Below are 17679 nucleotides of genomic sequence, written 5' to 3' on the forward strand. Positions count from 1 at the left end.
GGCACTGAGTCACCATCAGTGACTGCTGTCCACGCTGTGACCCGCAGCCTCCCGTGTAATCTATGTGGATGCACATTCACTGCAGCTGTAGACTAAGTGTGGGTCGATGTGGGAACCGAGCACGATTTGTGTTGCCGTAATTACAAAAGGGTAACTCCTACGTGAACCGCTTCGGGAAACAAAGAAGCTTCACAAAAGAGAAGGAAAACTCTCCCCACTCTCTCTCTCTCTCTCTCGAATGACTTTAATAAGAAGCTTGCTCTCCTGTGCTGTGCTTGTGTCTAATCAGCTCATCCGAACCACACAGTATGATTAGCTAGTAAAATGACCAGTGATCAAGGCTACCCATGTGCAGTTCTCGTGGGTCTGCCGTTTTTGAGGTCATTCTTAACTGACCCAACACACAATCCTCCACTTCAGTTGCAATGGCAATGTTTGGATTACATGAAAGGCACATTAATAATTAGCCAGGGAGAAATGCGAAGAATGTAGCATTTCTTTTCCTCGTTTCGTTCTCTCAGTTCACATTCTTCCCTAGTCTCAACTGTTGCTTATTTTAAGGGGGGAAGTCAACCTTAAACATTGACAATAATATGTTATATGTGACCTCACTAGTCTAAACATGGCATTCTGATTAATATTAAATGTGTGGAATGTGGGTTATGAAGCAAAATCCAGCCTTTTTTATCCATCTCAGGGGGCGGCCATTTTGCCACTTGCTGTCGACTGAAGATGACATCACAGTTGCTCAGGCAACGACCAATCACAGCTTACCTGGTTTCTGAACCTGAGCTGTAATCGGTTGTTACCTGAGACCTGATCAACTGTGATGTAATTTTCACTCGAGTGGCAAAATGGCCACCCCCCTGAGATGGATAAAAAACGGCTGAATTTTGCTGCTTAACTCATATTCCGCTAATGCAATATTAACCAGAATACCGTATTTAGTGGGGCTGCATAGAACATATTATTGTCAAGAAATTTTGGGGAGGTTGACGTTACAACCTGAGCACAAATAAACACATACTGGCCTCACGATGTGGTCAGCTAATATCAGGCAAAGCGTTACTCCTACTAGGAGTAATTAATAGTAGTAAATCAGGGATTCAAATATTGATATTGTGTTTGTAGACAATACTGAGAAATGTGTATTTCGTGTCGTGGTTAGCACATCTGCCTCACAGTTGGGAGGTTCTGGAAAGATTCCCATGTGTAGTTATTTGGGTTTCTCCATGCACTGTTTAATTGAAGACTCTCAACAGCCTATTTGTGTGAACGTGCGTGTGAATGCTTATTTGTCCATTGATGCCCTGAGACTGATTGCGGACCAATCCAGGGTGTACTTTGCCTCTGGTCCAAAGTTGATGGATGGAGAAATGCTTTGTTTTCACCACTTAGGCTGATTACTATGGCCCGTGTGTGTGTGGGGGGGGAGGGGGAGGGGGGGGGGGGTGCAAAGCAAACAGACGCCAACCCCGGGGGTCAGGTACTTATCCTTATTCTCCTAAAGCTAATCTTACACATGTGCATTCACCAAGGTTAAAAACAATTTCGTTAACAAAATAAATTAAAAAAAAGAAAATGCTTTTTAGAAAGAAAAAAACGAACTGAACCTACATTTTATGTATGTACTATAATTACAGCGAAAATGTCCTTCGTTTTAGTCTTTGGTAATTAATTAAACGCATGAGCCTTTGGGGATGATTTTAAATTTGATTTTATATATATATATATATTTTATATATTTATTTCACCGGAATAAGGACATTTGAAAGTGTCACACGGAAGTGACGTCACCTAGCAGCAGCCAATAGAAAAACACCTTCAGATGATGTCGCTCCGAGGCAACAACAAAATGCAACGCTAGGTAAGAAATTTGTTACTTTTCTCATTTTATCATGGTGTTTATCAAATATTGCGCACAGGCAGAGGTGGCAAATCCAGGTCCAGAAAGTAAAAACCCTGTCACAGTTTGGCTTTAACCCCAGGTGCTACCTACCTAGCTAGCTAGCTAGCTCCCTGGCTAGCTTCCATGGTGCTCGTTTACCTGCTAGGGAGCTAGCTAGCTAGCTAGCTAACTAGCATCAATGGGTAAAGCCAAACTGTGGCAGGGTTTTACTTTTTGGACCTGGATTTGCCACCTCTGTGCGCAATAATACAAATTAAAAAACAGAAAAACAAAACGAAAATTAATACTGAAACCTAAGCATTTTTAAAATAATTAATACTTAAACTAACAGAACCACCCTGAAAACTAATTAAAACTAACTACATTAAAAAAAATGTTTTTTTTTAAATAATAAAAAAAATAACTAAAATGAAAACTCCAAAACTATAATAACCCTGGCATACACACACCACAGGGTGATAAACACTCATCATTTGAAATTGCACCAAAGTCAGGCATAATGCAATTTATCCTCTCCCTGCTGAAAAATAAAAAAAGAGTGCTAATACGCGTGCATGTCCAGCCTACACTGTCCCTCGAGGGACCCGATTTTACACCAAAATAGCCTTATGTAACATTTGTCAGATACAGATCAATATGCAGCAGCACTATTTCAACCAGCAGTAACCCTAACCCCACATGACGACAACTGTAGCCGATAATTTAATTCTGTTAAAAAAAAAATAAAAAAATACAGTTATTGTTGCAGAGGCCAATATGCGTTCAACGACTGAGAGCAAAAACATCTCAGATGAAGGCTCGATGGCTAACATGAATATCAGACTAAGGGGACTACTAAATAGTCATAGTCGGATAACATACATTAAAACTGTGCTAATCTTCTTAGCATTTTAAGCTTTTTAAATCCTACATGTTCTCAGATTTCGATGAGTAGCCAACTTTGTGGTGTTGGTTGACACAGAACTGCTATCAAAACTGACACAATTGTGCTTTTTGCCTCCGTAATATTTGATGTTACAATTTCCCAGTGTCCATTTTGTTGTTTTGTTTGTGAGTTTTTTTTTTGGTTTCAACATGTTCTCGTCAGCCCGATCCCTTGTGTCACCCAACCGGCTCTCTCCAGCCAATCTCGTCTTGTCCATGTTCCCATTATACTTGGGAATAGGCTTTGACCACTAAGTAGCTGATGGCAATGTCTTCCTAGTTTCTAGTCTCCTAATTTTGTGTTTAAAAAAAAAAGGGCAATTGACCTCATTGAGGGCCTTCAAGCAACATCTTCACAATGTGAAAGTAAAGCAAGTGTGACTATCTGCTGATTCGATCACGCTCTTCCTGTCAACACTTGTCACAAGCAGCAGAAATGAAGTGCGCTGCCGGCTTAGAAGAGAGCAATCGTCGAACGAGCAGTGCATGCAAACGTCACCATCGGGCAGGGCTGACGAAGCTTGCTCAGCTACAGCCTCTAATTGTTAGCTAGTTATTCATTATGGATGAGAGACGCAGACGAACCCTGCGGCTACTCATAGAAGACTTAAGAAAAAGGAGGACTGTGAAATGTTTGTTCTCCGCATCTGAGGGCAATTTGTATGTCATGTCCTATGTGTGAAATATGACATGGGACAAGCTACACGCGTACATGGAAATGCGGCAAGGGGATGCCTGTGGCAAAACCGAGCCGATGTCATTCTCGTCTCGGGAGCGAGCAGACGCAACTTGGCACAAGTGGTCCACTATGGTTGCGAAACACGGACGACGACAAGCAGCCTAAAACTCGGTGACTCAGTGGCGGTCAAGAGTGGTGGCGTTAAAGCTCAAGTGTTCTCGCTCACACTGTCTTCATTGATGGCGTCTGCTTGAGCCACTGCGGGGTCAAGCGGGTCGTATTTGTTTATTGCTGCAGAGAAAAAGCTGCTATTGAGCACTCGGAGTGGAGACGCCAGACACAAAATAGGGCAGTGGATATTTTAGGAACGTGGCAACTACTTTGATGTTTTCATATGAGGAAAAAAATGGAGGGACCCCAACCATATAAGTAGGCTTTAACACTTCCAAGAGCATTTTTTTTAGTGACTAGAAAAAATATTCACAAGTCGTTGAAATCCTCCAATTTATGTATTCATTCCATTATTTATTCACGGAGACAGAAAGACATAGATTTAAGGCATGGAATGGTCTATATGAGGGAAAATAGTGACCAAAGAGCTGACAAACAAACCATAAACCAAAGAGTGTTGCTAGATAACAAAAGTATGGAATGTTAAGGAGGGGCCAGTAGAGAAAATCTTTTATAAGTCTTCAAATTCCACCCACATTGGAGATTAAAACAAGCCGTCCATTATTTTCTAAAGGCCTAATATCAGCCAATATTATATAGAGGACCCAAACTGCCAAAATTCAAAATAAATAAATGACTAAATAAATAAATGCCTCTATAAGTGAAAATAAAAACGGATATCAAAAATATAATTCGAAAATTAAATCCCTAAAAATAAGTACAAATGGAAATAAAAACAACTATGAATTTAATTTTTGAATCATATTTTCATATTTGTTTTTATTTTCACTTTTAGTCATTTATTTATTTTGAATTTTGGCAGTTTTGGTCCATACTGCCAGGACAAAATGTTATTGAAATTAGGGGGCGGTCCTAAGCGTGTCTTGGGTCTTGGCAAACTGCCTTTTCAATGGTCGAGTGAGTTGGTCGGCGAACAAGGAAGTCTCGCCGGCTTTGCATTGGAGAACTCCAGCAATGGACGAATATCTTGTCCACTGTCACCACAACTTGCGACTTGAGTTGCTCGACAACTTTTTTTATTTACATTTATATATATTTTTTTTATTATTACATTTTTTTTTAATTATATTTTTTTATATCCGTTTTTATTTTCACCTTTAATCATTTATTTATTTATTTAGTCATTTATTTATTTAGAATTTTGGCAATTTTGGTCCTCCGTAATATTATAGCCCTGGTTCTGAAATATAGCTAGCTAGCTATAATTAGCTAAATATAGCTAGCTAGCTAGCTCGCTGTCGAGATTAGAAATAGATAGATAGAGAACTCAAGTGTTAAATCTCACTATATCACTGCAGTTAGTGGAACAGATTAAGTGAGGCCTTCACTGAGCTCATGTGATGTAACCAAGTGTGCGCGATGTGGGAGGTTGAGACGGAACCTGCTAAGTTACCCCACAAATGTAAACAAACTTTGATATGAGGCAAGGGAGGCTATCTCCGTGGGGGTAGAAGATCCGGAGCTCTGGAGTTTTTTTTTTTCTTTTTTCTTTTTCAAGCCTATGTTGAGTGACCCGCACGCAGTGTATGTGAAGCGTCCGTGGGAGTGAGCGTTCGGCGCATCAAAAAAACCGACAAGTCCAAACCCGCGTTCTGTGAAGTATCTTTGGAATTTTCCTTCCACTGTGCGTGTTGTCGTGGTGCTGCCGACTGACCCGAGTGTCTCTAAGCATCTGAAATGTCTTCTCTTCACACTCAAGTGTCAGACCTCTTTCTGCTATTTTAGGAGGGGAGTTTGTCCTTGAGAGCCTCCACTTGAAAGCTGAAGGTTTTGTTGTCTTTGCGGTTGTTGTAGATGTGGCAGTTGTGTGGGTTATACAAAAACGAGAAAACCAACATTCCCATAGGGGAAACCAGAGGGAAAACAGTAGTATGTGTTTTTTTTTTTGCAAATAAACACTTGCTGTGTCATGAAAAGCTTGTCCATTGGAACTTTTAAAATGCAGAATGCTTCACAACTAGAGATGAACAATTAATCAAACGATGCGATGTAATAGCAATAATAAGTTTCAAATCTCAAAGGCTATAATTTTTGGGGGGGGGAAAGAATAAAAATTTGTCTTCATTTTGGTCACCAATTAGCAAGAAGCATCCATAAAGTGCAAAGCCCTCGAGGGGGGGGGGGGGGTTGTCTTGACTAGTCAGGTCTAGCTTGCCGCTGTAAATCTCGCCACGTCTCCGTCTGGTTTGTTCAGACCAATAAAGTGAAGGGAAATGATGGAAAACAAAGTGCGAGTTGTCTCAAGTCCACCAAAGATTGTGTAGGTCACGCTCACCCCCGCAGCTCAGCTTCCTGTCGAGCGTCAATTGGCTTGCTTGGCTTGATACTTTCCAACGAACACAGTGAAATGTTCTTCCTAAAGATTCAATCGTGTCAGAAAAATGATTTTAAGTCACACCTTCTCTCTCTAATTGGTTGTTTTTCTCTGATGTTTTAGTGTAACGTTTCACATGGTGGCTACATGACTAAAAACATGATCAGCTTTCATATGAGCCTGCCTGAGTGGCTCCTCTTCTCGCTCACTATTTCAACAATTTGCATAATGGCTAAATCTGCGGCAGTGTACTGTATATACTGAATGTTTGGAAAGTGAGAATCGAGAGGCGGGCAGTACGGGGGCTCAAGTATGTGATTTTTCCATGCCAAATTATACTAGCTATTATATGATATTACAAAACTTCAGATGATATCATAGATTTTTTTTTTTTTATGGCAGCATATTTAATATACGGCCTAAATGCCTTTCTCACTTTTTCATTGAAGACTGAGAGTGGGAATGCTTGTTTGTTGATATGGGCCTTAAAATTGATTTGCGACCAGTCTATAGGAAAAGTATTTTTGCACCAAGAACAAATAATCATCTTTATAGAAATTCTGCTGCATTTATGGCTTTTTAAACGTTTTATGGCTTCTGGAGTTGCTTAAATCAATAAACAACCTTAATGAAGTCATTGTAAAGGAAGTTAAGTGCTGATGGGTTAATGATTTATGAACATGTCAAATGAAATGTTATTGACGTATTTCTTTTTGGAGTCACTCAACTAACGATTAATTTGACAATCAATGAATCTGTCGATTCATGTGGTAATTTCCATCCCTTTATTCAAAAACAAGACATTATTTCCAAAAGTAACACAAGAACGCATAAATATAAATTAATAAATTTTCAGTTACTGGTTTGGTCCATAACATGCCAGGAAATCAGCAAAAGTGTTGACCACTGTTTACCAAAATAAAAGCAGATGTTTGCAAATGTCTTATTTTTTGGGTGAAAAACAAAACAAGATAAATAATCTGCTTTCATGGATGATTAAAGAAGTCAAAGATTTACTGTTGAGAGGATGAAATTTTAAGAAGTTGGACAATTTTAAATTAAGCAACGTACGATTAACTGATAGTCAAAATAAAATGATCTATTCATTTGAAAAATCGGCAATTTGTAGTTGGAGACAATTATCTCAGGGGAATTTTTTTTGTCCCGTTTACAGTACCTGTGAAGGATGGATGGATCTACCATTTTATCTTGAGAGTCAATTGCATACCACACTGAGCATCCATTTTAGCAATGGTGCATCGTCATGTGACTTTGTGGGGATGCAGGACAAGTATCTTATCCCCCATGAGCTCTGCAGTTGTAACCTTGTTGGATCAGAGTTACGCAACAGGCTTGTAATTTGACATATGCTGCCCGACCTCTGGGTAAACATCAGCCTCATGTGCCGCATGTTAGTTGCTGCCGGGATGGCCAGACACAAAGTTCCTGAAGGGGAAAACCACTTGTGAAACAACTGCGAGGACACGGTGGGTATTTTAGAATAGCTGTAGGATGTTTGTTGTTTTTGCAAAAAAAAAAAAAGTGTCATTTTAGATGCTTTGTTGTCTCACGGGCTTGCGCGCGTGTCTATGTGTGTGCGTGTTTAGCTCATGCTGAGCTCCGAGACAGCTGCTTGTACACAATGAGGCGCGCAGCTGATGACATCCACTCAGGGTAACAAAAGGGGCAAAAGGTGGAGTGGAGAAAAAGGGAGTGGTGGAAACAAACTAAAGTGAGCATGTAACATTTAAAATGTCAGGATGAGAAGTGTAAATCTTGTTTTTCTTTTTCTCTTTGCAGAGCACCTTTCCTCCCTTGTGAGCCGTGTAACCAATGGCAGCCTCGGTCCAGACGCTTCCTCGTCCTAGTAAAAACTTCCAAAGCCCATTCCCGGCACCGTCCTTTTCGCCCCGCTGCAACATGGGAAGTGTAGGCAGTCTGGTGGAGAGGCCCGACGTGTCTCCCACTAAAGTCAACAAGGCCGTTCCCCAGGTGAGGCCCAAACCAACAAACGGGCTCCTGAAGAAAGGCTTCACCCAGAGGGAGCTCCTCAACTACCTCAACATCGCTAGGTTGGTGATGCCAATAGGAGGAAGACGCCGTCATGGTACATTCCCAAACTGTTGTCACATTCCACGGCTGATCTATTGTTTTCCCCCAAACAGAAAAGAGCCCAAAGCAAACCAGAGCAGCGGCTCAAAGAAGGACATCATGGCCTCTATTGGTGGGCGTAAGGAAGAAGAGCTGTATGCTAAGGTCTTTCACAAAGATGGCACAGAGATTGATTTGACCAAAAACTCACTGCCAAGTGGAGGAAAGTATGAAAAGGTAAATGTTCAAGGGCACTATTTACTAACATTCTTTATTACACTCTTAAAAAAAAAAAAATTGGGTCAACAATAACCCAAATAGGATCAAAAAGGGGTTGACCCAACTTTTGTTTTTGTTTTATTTGTGCATATAACTTTTTTTTTTCCACAACCAGACAAGACTTAACAGTAACACAATATTTGACCCAACGTTTTGAGTCATCTATTTCACCCAAAACGTTGGGTCAAAGAAATAACCCACAGAACAACAACGTTTTTTCACAGCCGGACAAAACTTAACCCAATGCAAAAAGTTGGGTCAAAAGAATAACCCACAGCCAGACAAAACTTTTTGGACAAAATAACCTTTTTTTTTCTTCTTTTTTTTGTGTGCATTTTTGTACAAAACAATCCATAAAAAAAAAAAAAAGGACTTGTACTAAAGAACACATTTTTGGGGGGTGGGTGGGAGCGTGGGAGGGGGGTTGTGTGTGTGGATGGTTTTGTGCCCCCAAAAAATTGGGGTCAAACTTTATTCCATTGGCAGGCCGTTTTTTACACCATTTTTTGGGTTATTTTTAACCCAACACAGAGTTATGAGGGTAAAAATAAGTCAACTGCTGCACAATTAAAAGTATCACAAGACAACTCGCACTTAGGCCAGGGATGGGCAGAACAGTCTGGCAGAACAGCACGTGGGTCAAAAATAACCACATTGTGGGTCAAAAATAACCACATTGTGGGTCAAAAATAACCACATTGTGGGTCAAACATAACCACATTGTGGGTCAAAAAGGGACATTGACCCAAGAGGCAGACTTTGTGGGTTTATTCATTTGACCCAAAATGTTATATTTGTGAGGTCCTGGGATCTGGAATAAAAGACATTACAAAAAAAAACCTTATTGATTAAATGACTGATTAAAAAATAGTGTCTCTATACTTCTGTCCTGTCTTTATAACAGCAGAAGTTCTATCTAACCGCATGGTGCGTCAATAACACCATACTTTGTTTTAGATACAGTCGAAGAATACATTAATAACTTCCAGGCAGCCATGTGGGTGTCTTATATTGACATACAGCCAGTGGCTAGCTGCCAAGGTTGCGCTAAATGGATCAGTATCATATTTATACCGCTCTGGACGCATCCTTCAACGCCTCCGCAGCATGACAGCAGTCAATCAAGCGTTCATTCCAATTCAGTCGTAAAACCCGAGCAAATTGAAGTTCAGTCAGTTGATGCTGAGAAGTTTCAAAGAAAAATATTATAGATTTGTATTCTTTTTAAAGTGTGATTTTTGTTTCACAGTCAAGCATCCACATATGTGATCCCCCCCTCCTCATCTCAGGCTCGCTTTAGGTCATCTGCCTTCAAACCCGTCACTCCCAAAAACTTCAGTTCCATGCAGAACCTGTATCCGTCTTCCAAATCAGAAGACGCGGACCACGGCATATCTAACGGGCTGCACAGAGCCTACGCCCATGTCTCGAAAACGGTCTCCAGCTCATCTTCCTCATCCTCACCCTCAGCTCATGGAGGCTCCACCACGGTTAACAACAAGGTAAGGCCGTCTCTTCTGTTATCATTCGCAAAACTTTCACCTGATCCCAATTCAGCGGAAGAAAATGTGTTCATTTTGCCAAAGTCCGACTACAAACAAGAACTAGAATGGTTGAGTGCTAAAGTTGAACCATTCACAAACATTTTGTTCGTTTGTTTTAATCCAGAAATATCACCACTATCAATAGAAACCATCTATGCTACACAAAAACGCAATATAACAGCACACAACATTGCCACATACGTCTTCTGGAGCACTTCATAATCATATTTGAATTAACTGACATGACAAAAACATTTTTAAAAGAATGAAATAAGTCTTACTTACCAGAAATGCTGACTTTGAAATGTATTAACACGCGCAGATCACTACACATGTTTCGCTAGTCCAAAATGGCTGAAACAAACTTTTACCTTGATCAACCAATCAGAAGACAGTAAAATACTGATGCGTTTGTGGGCTGAAATCTGATTGGTCGAAGGGTCTCACTGAAGGGTGGAGGCTCTGGGCAGAGTAGAGTAACACATCACTGCTCAAATCTGATTGGTCAAAGAAACCTTGATACCCACCTACATTAATTAGAAGCAATGCAGCCAACAGAAACACTACGAAAAGGAAATAATAGACTCTGGGGAATAAATTAATACAATGTCATGGAACAAATATTGATATTTGAAGGGATGCTTGACTCATTGAGCCATTTTCAGCAGTAAAATGTTAATATTTTTTCCGGAATGAATTTCATAACTTCATTATTTTCCATGTACAATTAATGCCTTAAAAACTAAATTTTTCACCTGTGCTGAGGAAGTAGGTAACGACCAATCATGGCTCACCTGTTTTCTGGGTTTGCCCAGCAAACTGAGCCATGATTATGAATAATGAACTTATCAAATTCATACTGGATAAAATGTTCATTTTGACTTTTGACTGCTGAAAATGGCTCAATGAGTCAAGTATGCATTGCTATTGCTGTGTAGGCTCATTCCTCCATGCGCGGGCCGAGCCAGGAGGACGACAACCTGTCGGACTCGGGCCACAACTCCATGAGCAGCCTGCCACCGTATCGGCCCCCTTTTCGCCCAAACTTGTCTCACATCAGGTCCGTGTCACTGTCCAGACTTTAATTGAGTGTTCCGTTTTCTTAATAACACCATTTTAATGGTTTTGTGTAGTGCATCTATGGGCCACATCAACACTATCGGCTCCCTGGACCACACCCCTCTGGCCGCCAAAGCTGTCGGGTCGGGAGGTGGCCCCATCGGGGAAATGGCGTGTCGCAGCATGGCAACGCTCAGCCGCCTGGTGCCGTATGGAGGGGAAGCTCCGCCTCCTTACGACTGGACGCTCTCTATGTCTGTAGAGGAAGTGGTGAGTAAGATCATTGGAGTTAATTTATTCGCTGCCATAAATTAATTTAAAAAAAAAAAAAATTTGGGGCGACAGGCAATTAATTTTTTTATTGTAATTAATCGCATGACTTCACTAGTTAACTAACGATTAATAAAAAAAATTTGATCTGTTCTAAATGTACAAAAAAATATTCTAGGTTTTCATACTCACCTACTCACCTACTCACATACTACACGCCTGACGCCCCTAATTTTTAAGAATGTTTTCTTAAATTTTTTTTTAAAAAACATTCTTAAAAAAAAAAAAAAAATTGCATTAAAATTAAAAAAAAAAGAAAGCAAGCAGAAAAGATTATTAAGAATTAGGAGCGTCAGGGGATTATTTTTTTTTCGTAATTAATCGCATGACTTCACTAGTTAACTCACTATTAATGATTTTTTTTTATATCTGTTCTAAATGTACAATAATTTTTTTTCTAGGTTTTCATACTCTTGTTAACAAAAGTGGAAAAAATATTTAACTAATAGAAATAGTTCAAACAAATTTTTGACGTTTATAGCCGTCAATGGCAGTGAATGAATTAAAAAAAAGAAAAAAAGATTATTAAAAATTTGGGGCGTCAGGCAATTAAATTTTTTAATTGTAATTAATCGCATGACTTCAATCGTTAACTCACGATTAATCACAAATTTTATATCCATCCTAAATGTACAGTAAAAAAAAATTCTAGGTTTTTATACTCTTGTTAACTAAAGTGGAAAAAATGTCAAACTAATAGAAATACTTCAAATGAATTTTTGACGTCTATAGCCGCCAATGGCATTGAATGAGTTAATAAAGATGTTTTAAAAAAGCATTTTTGTTTTTATTTCTTTAAATATAATAACCTTGTTCCAACGCTCATAACGCGACCTCCTCCAAGGTGCGGGATCTAGAGGAGCGGCTGGTGGAGAAAGAACACGAGCTGAAGCAGATGAGACGAAACCTGGACGAGAGCGAGGGCGCCATCGCTCAGGTGAATCTCGCGAGTCGTCCGTCTTGTCTGAGGCCTGCGCCTCACGTGCTCGCTGCCGTGCAGGTGTTTGAAGGCAAACAGCGTCTGTGGGAGAAGGAGGTGGAGGAACTGAAGCGTCTCTACGCCGCCAAGCTGCGACAGGTTTCCCAGCATGCCCAGCGATCCCAGCGCAGTTTCCAGTTGCAGCTCTACAAGGCCCAGCAAGAGAAGAACCGACTGCGAGACGAGATCGAGGGTCTTAAAAGAAGCCAGGAGGGCGGAACCAAGGAGAAGTTAATTAGTCCCACCCTGGAGGAGACACAGTGGGAGGTGGGCGACACTTTTACGACTCACTCACGTGGACTTCAGCGAATTCGACCTCATTTTTCGCCTTTCGTGCCTCGAAGGTTTGCCAAAAGTCGGGCGAGATCTCCTTGCTGAAGCAGCAGTTTCGAGACTCTCAGGCCGAGGTGACCCACAAGCTGAGCGAGATCTTCCAGCTGAAGACGCAGCTCAGGGAGACCCGCCTGGAGCTGCGCAACAGGGACAGCCAGGTGGATGCGCTGAAGCTCATCCTGCACAGTCACCGACGACCCTCTCACAGCACCAGCGACAACGGGAAAGGAGACGAAAGCGCGACAGGTAGCGTTTGGCGATGGGCACTTGAATAGTACTGTACTTTAAAATTCTGTGTGAAAATTGATTTGACGTTTAAAAAACAGAAGAAAATAGAAAAAAAGTGTCACTGAGCAACTCGAGCTTAAATATTGAAAGAATCAAGCCACGCCCAACCCTGTGTGACAACATGATTTTTGCCGCTTCCTGGCAACAAAAAAATGACATCACAGTTGCTCAGGCCTCAGGTAACAACCAATCACGGCTCAGCTTTTAAACATCACATGACCAAACTCAGAAAACAGGTGAGCCGTGATTGGTCATTACCTGAGCCCTGAGCAACTGTAATGTCATTTTTAGTCGATAGTAAGTGGCAAAATGGCCGCCCCCTGAATAGATGAATAAAAATGGGTGAATCTTGCTGCTTAATTCATTTCCCCCCAAAATAATATTAATCAGAATAGCGTGTTTAGACTAGTGGAGCAGCATAGAACATATTAACTCATTCACTGCCATTGACGGCTATAGACGTCAAAAATTCATTTGAACTATTTCTATTAGTTTCAATTTTTTTTCCACTTTTGTTAACAAGAATATGAAAACCTAGATTTATTTATTTTTTTTAGAGAAAAGATTATTAAAAATTAGGGCCGTCAGACGATTTAATTTTTTTTATTTGTAATTAATCGCATGATTTCAATAGTTAACTCACGATTAATCACAAATTTTATATCTGTTCTAAATGTACAATTTAAAAAAAAAATCTAGGTTTTCATACTCTTCTTAACCAAAAAATGTCAAACTAAAAGAAATAGTTCAAATGAATTTTTGACGTCTACAGCCGTCAATGGCAGTGAATGAGTTAATGTGTTCTATGCTGCTCCACTAGTCTAAACACGCTATTCTGATTAATATTATTTTGGGGGGAAATGAATTAAACAGCAAGATTCACCCGTTTTTATTCATCTATTCAGGGGGCGGCCATTTTGCCACTTACTATCGACTATGCGAACTGATAACTATGTAAATGTGTGTGTGTTTTTAAGTGTAGGGGCCACTTAGGGGCCCGTCTCAATACTTTTGTCCATATAGTGTCTGTGAGGCATAACGATGGTCATAACCCACTTGGTTATTTTAAGAAAAAAAAACGAGGTGATGACCTCATTACAACGCAAGCAGGTCAGCCGCAGACGGCTCCACCGGACCGCCGACGAAGCATGTGACCCATCTTTTGCTCGTAGGAAGTTGCGCGGGCCCGACCGAGGAGCGTCTGCGCGCCGAGCTGCTCCTGGAGCGGCGCCAGAGCGAGGCCCAGGCCGCGGCTTTCGAGGAGGAGAGGCGCTCATGGCAGACGGAGAAGGACAAGGTCATCCGCTACCAGAAGGAGCTGCAGGCCAACTATTTAGAGATGTACCACCGCAACGGCGAGCTGGAGAGGGGGCTGCAGCAGCTGAGAGCCGGCCGAGAGCAAGCAGGGGGGGGCGGAGGCGGGAGTTCGGAAAAGGAAGAAGAGCCGAAGAGCGACGGGGAAGAACAAGAGGACGCTTCGTCCTCGGGTTTGCCGTGGATAGACAGGATCGAATCCTCTGAGATTTGAACGTGACGACATGGCGAGGACGAGGCGGGAATTGTTTTACAAACTTTTACAGTCAAGATGGCAACCATGATTGTACATCATTTTAGACACCTGTCATTGCATTATTCACTGTAAAATTAAGAAACTGGTGTTAGAGTTTGGGCATAATTCTGTTCCATATATTCTTTGACAGAGAAACTTTGACATTTAAAAAAAATAAAAATAATTATGAATATTCTATTTTTAAATCACATCCGTCCAAAACCAACAGAAGGCACAAGCACATCCTACATTGTATGTACAGTAGAAGTTTTCCTCAATGTGAATCTGTACATAAACAAATGATTATGGTGTGGAATGTTGTTGTTATTCTACTGTTGCTGTACAGCTTTGACAATAACCAAAGGATTCAGAAGGGATTTAATTGTAAGCTTTTGCGGATTCAGGGAGAAAAGCTGCTTGCGGAGGTTTGGTATCAACAAGGACTCGTGTTTGGTGCCAACATTTAACGCAAGTTTGTGAAAACTGCCCCTACTTAACTCATTCACTGCCATTGACGGCTATAGACGTCAAAAATTCATTTGAACTGTTTCTATTTAACATTTTTTTTACACTTTTGTTAAGAGTATGAAAACTTAGATTTTTTTTAAATTGTACATTTAGAACAGATATGACATTTGTGATTAATCTAGTGAAGTCATGCGATTAATTACATTTTTTTTTTTTTTAAATCGCCTCTTGCCCCTATTTTTTTATTTTTTTTTTAAATGAATTTATGGCAGTAAATGAGTTAAAAGGAATTCCGTTTGCTCTATATTATTTATTTGGTTACATAACTAGATTCATTTTTCAAAAATCATTTCCAGTTGAATACATTTTGTAGAAACTTTATTTGGAGGTACGCCGCCATGTTAGTAACAACCAAATTAATAATATAGAGCAAACTCATTACAGTCAGGGTTCCTTTTACAAAAATTGACAATGTTACAAGAGTATTCATGAGCTTTCTGCTTTATTGATATATTTTGTAAATAACTAGGCTGGCCTTCACTTTTGAAAATGTTGTGATTCCAAAAAAAAAAAAAAAAACCTCCCCAAGTTTCTGTTCCAATGTTTTTTTAACGGACACAAGCAATAAATTAAACTGTATTGCAGGGGTGTCCTAACTATGGCACGAGGGCCGTTTGTGGCCCGCTGTCCATTTTAAAGCGGCCCGCGACATATATTAAAAATCACAATTTGCGACTAATAAATACTTTTTCTAAATATTTAAAGATGCATATTAATTGTTTACATTTAAACAACTAATGTTTCTCTTCATAACATTAGGGTGAATCAAGGTAATTAATTTTGGTTTCTGTCACTTTTTGCTCTTTGTGACCATATCACATGAAGTGCTTTAAAAACGGTCATTTTACGACAGATTGCTCTTATTTTGGTTCTGAATGTGGAGATGGGATTCAGCTGCTGTTGAGTGCAGGGGCAGATATTTCCTGGTGGGTTACAGGGTCTCTGACCACCCCAAAATCGTGTACAATTTGCTATAAACAATATACAACTTCTGTATTGACTGATTTTGGTGTACTTGATTAAGTAAAGCAATTTCAAAGTAGTCCTCGCGTCCTTTGATTTCTCTGGGAAAAGTTTGGACACCCCTGCATGAACCAAACCAACAAATGTTTAGGTTAAGCTCAAGCTAAAAATGAAGTCAAATTAATATAAAAGATCTCCTATCAATGAGAGCTGTCATCTACATTGTGATGTCTATTTGAATTTGTATAATTGTTCCAATCTAAAGCACGCAATTGACATTTCTGTATCTTCCTAATGAAATAGCACTGACCTGCTTTAACATGACTTGTATGCGTCTTTACAACAATCCAACGCATGATGCCGGTAAATGTATTTTTCGACACATAAAAGCCAGCTGTCATTTGACCTTTCCACACACTGTTGACTCTCATCTGCTTTCTGGAGTTCAATCTGCACATCTTAGCCTGAATAAAACTGAATTTTGGTGTAAAAATCCCAAAAGTTAAGAAGCTTTTCTGATTAGAGCGATCTGGACTGAAACGAGCAGAAATCAAAATGCTTGGACTGCACCCGAGGGTCCAGACGTCTGCCGCTCCCTCGGAGGGCTTAAAAAGCAGCACAAAGTGTGCCAATAAAAGCCGAGGACAAGCGCTTTATTGCGGAATGAACAAGAGCGCAGCAGAAGCTTTTGGAACTAATGTGGCTTTTAGAGGTTTAGCCTTGGATCTTTATCTCGGCCTCTGCCGCCTTAACAGTGAGATACATTAGGAATTGTTTTGTGGCCCTCTTACAAGGCATTATGTAGAAGAATAATGCAGGATGTAACGTGAATAGCAGAAGCTGACTCACCAGGTCCGTACCTCGACATTTAAAAACATTATATAAACAGGGTTTAATATAACTGCGGCGCTCAGGAGAGGTGATCTGCTGTAGTAGGATGAGAGAAAAGGGCATTCTTTGCTCTGTGGGAGGCCTGCAACACTCAATGCAATCATTACGAAATGTAGCAATTATTTTAGGTTGAAAATGACGTAACTTTATTGACAATGGTGAAGGCTAGAGAGGGTACTTGACGGGTCTACTTACCATAAGGCCAACAGGCGGATCTCATGAAAATTGATCAATAAAGTATTTTTTTCAAGGAATGCAGTAGAGTTGAAAAGATTACGAGTTTCAATCATGAAGACATATTAAAGTGGTCGAAATGGTAAACTTGTATTTCTTTATTTTTTTTAAATATAAACTACAGTAAAATTATCGAGATGATTCCTTGATAATAACAAGTATTATTGTATTGTATTTAGGACTTTAATACTTCCAAATTCGTCCAAATTAGGGTTACGTCTCAAACGTAGGAAGAGAACTTGTTCATAAAGCGAGGACTCCCTGTAATGACTTCAGAACGGACAACATACAGCAACACTGCCACCTAGTGGCAGAGCCTACAAACACTTTTTTTTTTAATATACCGTTCGAAAATTCAGCAACCTGTAAATAAGTGCACGAGAAAAAAAAGAACCCCGAAGTCAGAAAATATTTACTGTCGGGTTCCATGATTTTATTTTATTTTATTTTTTAATTAAAATGAACAGTCAAGGCAGCAGAATACCATAAAGTTCTTAAAAAAATAAATGAATAGTATTTATGAAAGAAGGCCATGAATTTCCACAACAACTAAATGTTATCTGTTTGAAGAAGGCTGTCAAGTGGGATCAGTT

General features: G+C 40.0%; 1 protein-coding gene and 1 long non-coding RNA gene across 3 annotated transcripts in view; one reads left to right on the forward strand and one right to left on the reverse strand.

Annotated features, from left to right (window-relative positions):
• The window catches only part of LOC144059295 (uncharacterized), a 27582-nt gene extending 17303 nt beyond the window's left edge, over positions 1-10279 (reverse strand). The window contains exon 1 of the long non-coding RNA XR_013295621.1: positions 10218-10279. This is a non-coding gene — a long non-coding RNA (uncharacterized LOC144059295). The remainder of the gene's footprint in view (positions 1-10217) is intronic.
• n4bp3 (NEDD4 binding protein 3) overlaps positions 1-16376 on the forward strand; it is a 25240-nt gene extending 8864 nt beyond the window's left edge. Inside the window, exons 2-10 of one of the 2 annotated variants that reach the window (XM_077578275.1) lie at positions 7819-8090; positions 8184-8346; positions 9678-9890; positions 10871-10992; positions 11066-11261; positions 12166-12258; positions 12322-12567; positions 12645-12879; positions 14094-16376. In XM_077578275.1, the coding sequence (XP_077434401.1) occupies positions 7852-8090; positions 8184-8346; positions 9678-9890; positions 10871-10992; positions 11066-11261; positions 12166-12258; positions 12322-12567; positions 12645-12879; positions 14094-14449 (1863 nt within the window). In that variant the 5' untranslated portion in view covers positions 7819-7851 and the 3' untranslated portion in view covers positions 14450-16376. Of the gene's footprint in view, positions 1-7818; positions 8091-8183; positions 8347-9677; positions 9891-10870; positions 10993-11065; positions 11262-12165; positions 12568-12644; positions 12880-14093 lie in introns of both variants that reach the window. The other variant, XM_077578274.1, reaches the window with a different exon arrangement.
• Positions 16377-17679: the final 1303 nt, after the last annotated feature.

The sequence above is a fragment of the Vanacampus margaritifer genome, chromosome 10 (assembly GCF_051991255.1).
Source record: "Vanacampus margaritifer isolate UIUO_Vmar chromosome 10, RoL_Vmar_1.0, whole genome shotgun sequence".
Lineage (NCBI taxonomy): Eukaryota > Metazoa > Chordata > Actinopteri > Syngnathiformes > Syngnathidae > Vanacampus > Vanacampus margaritifer.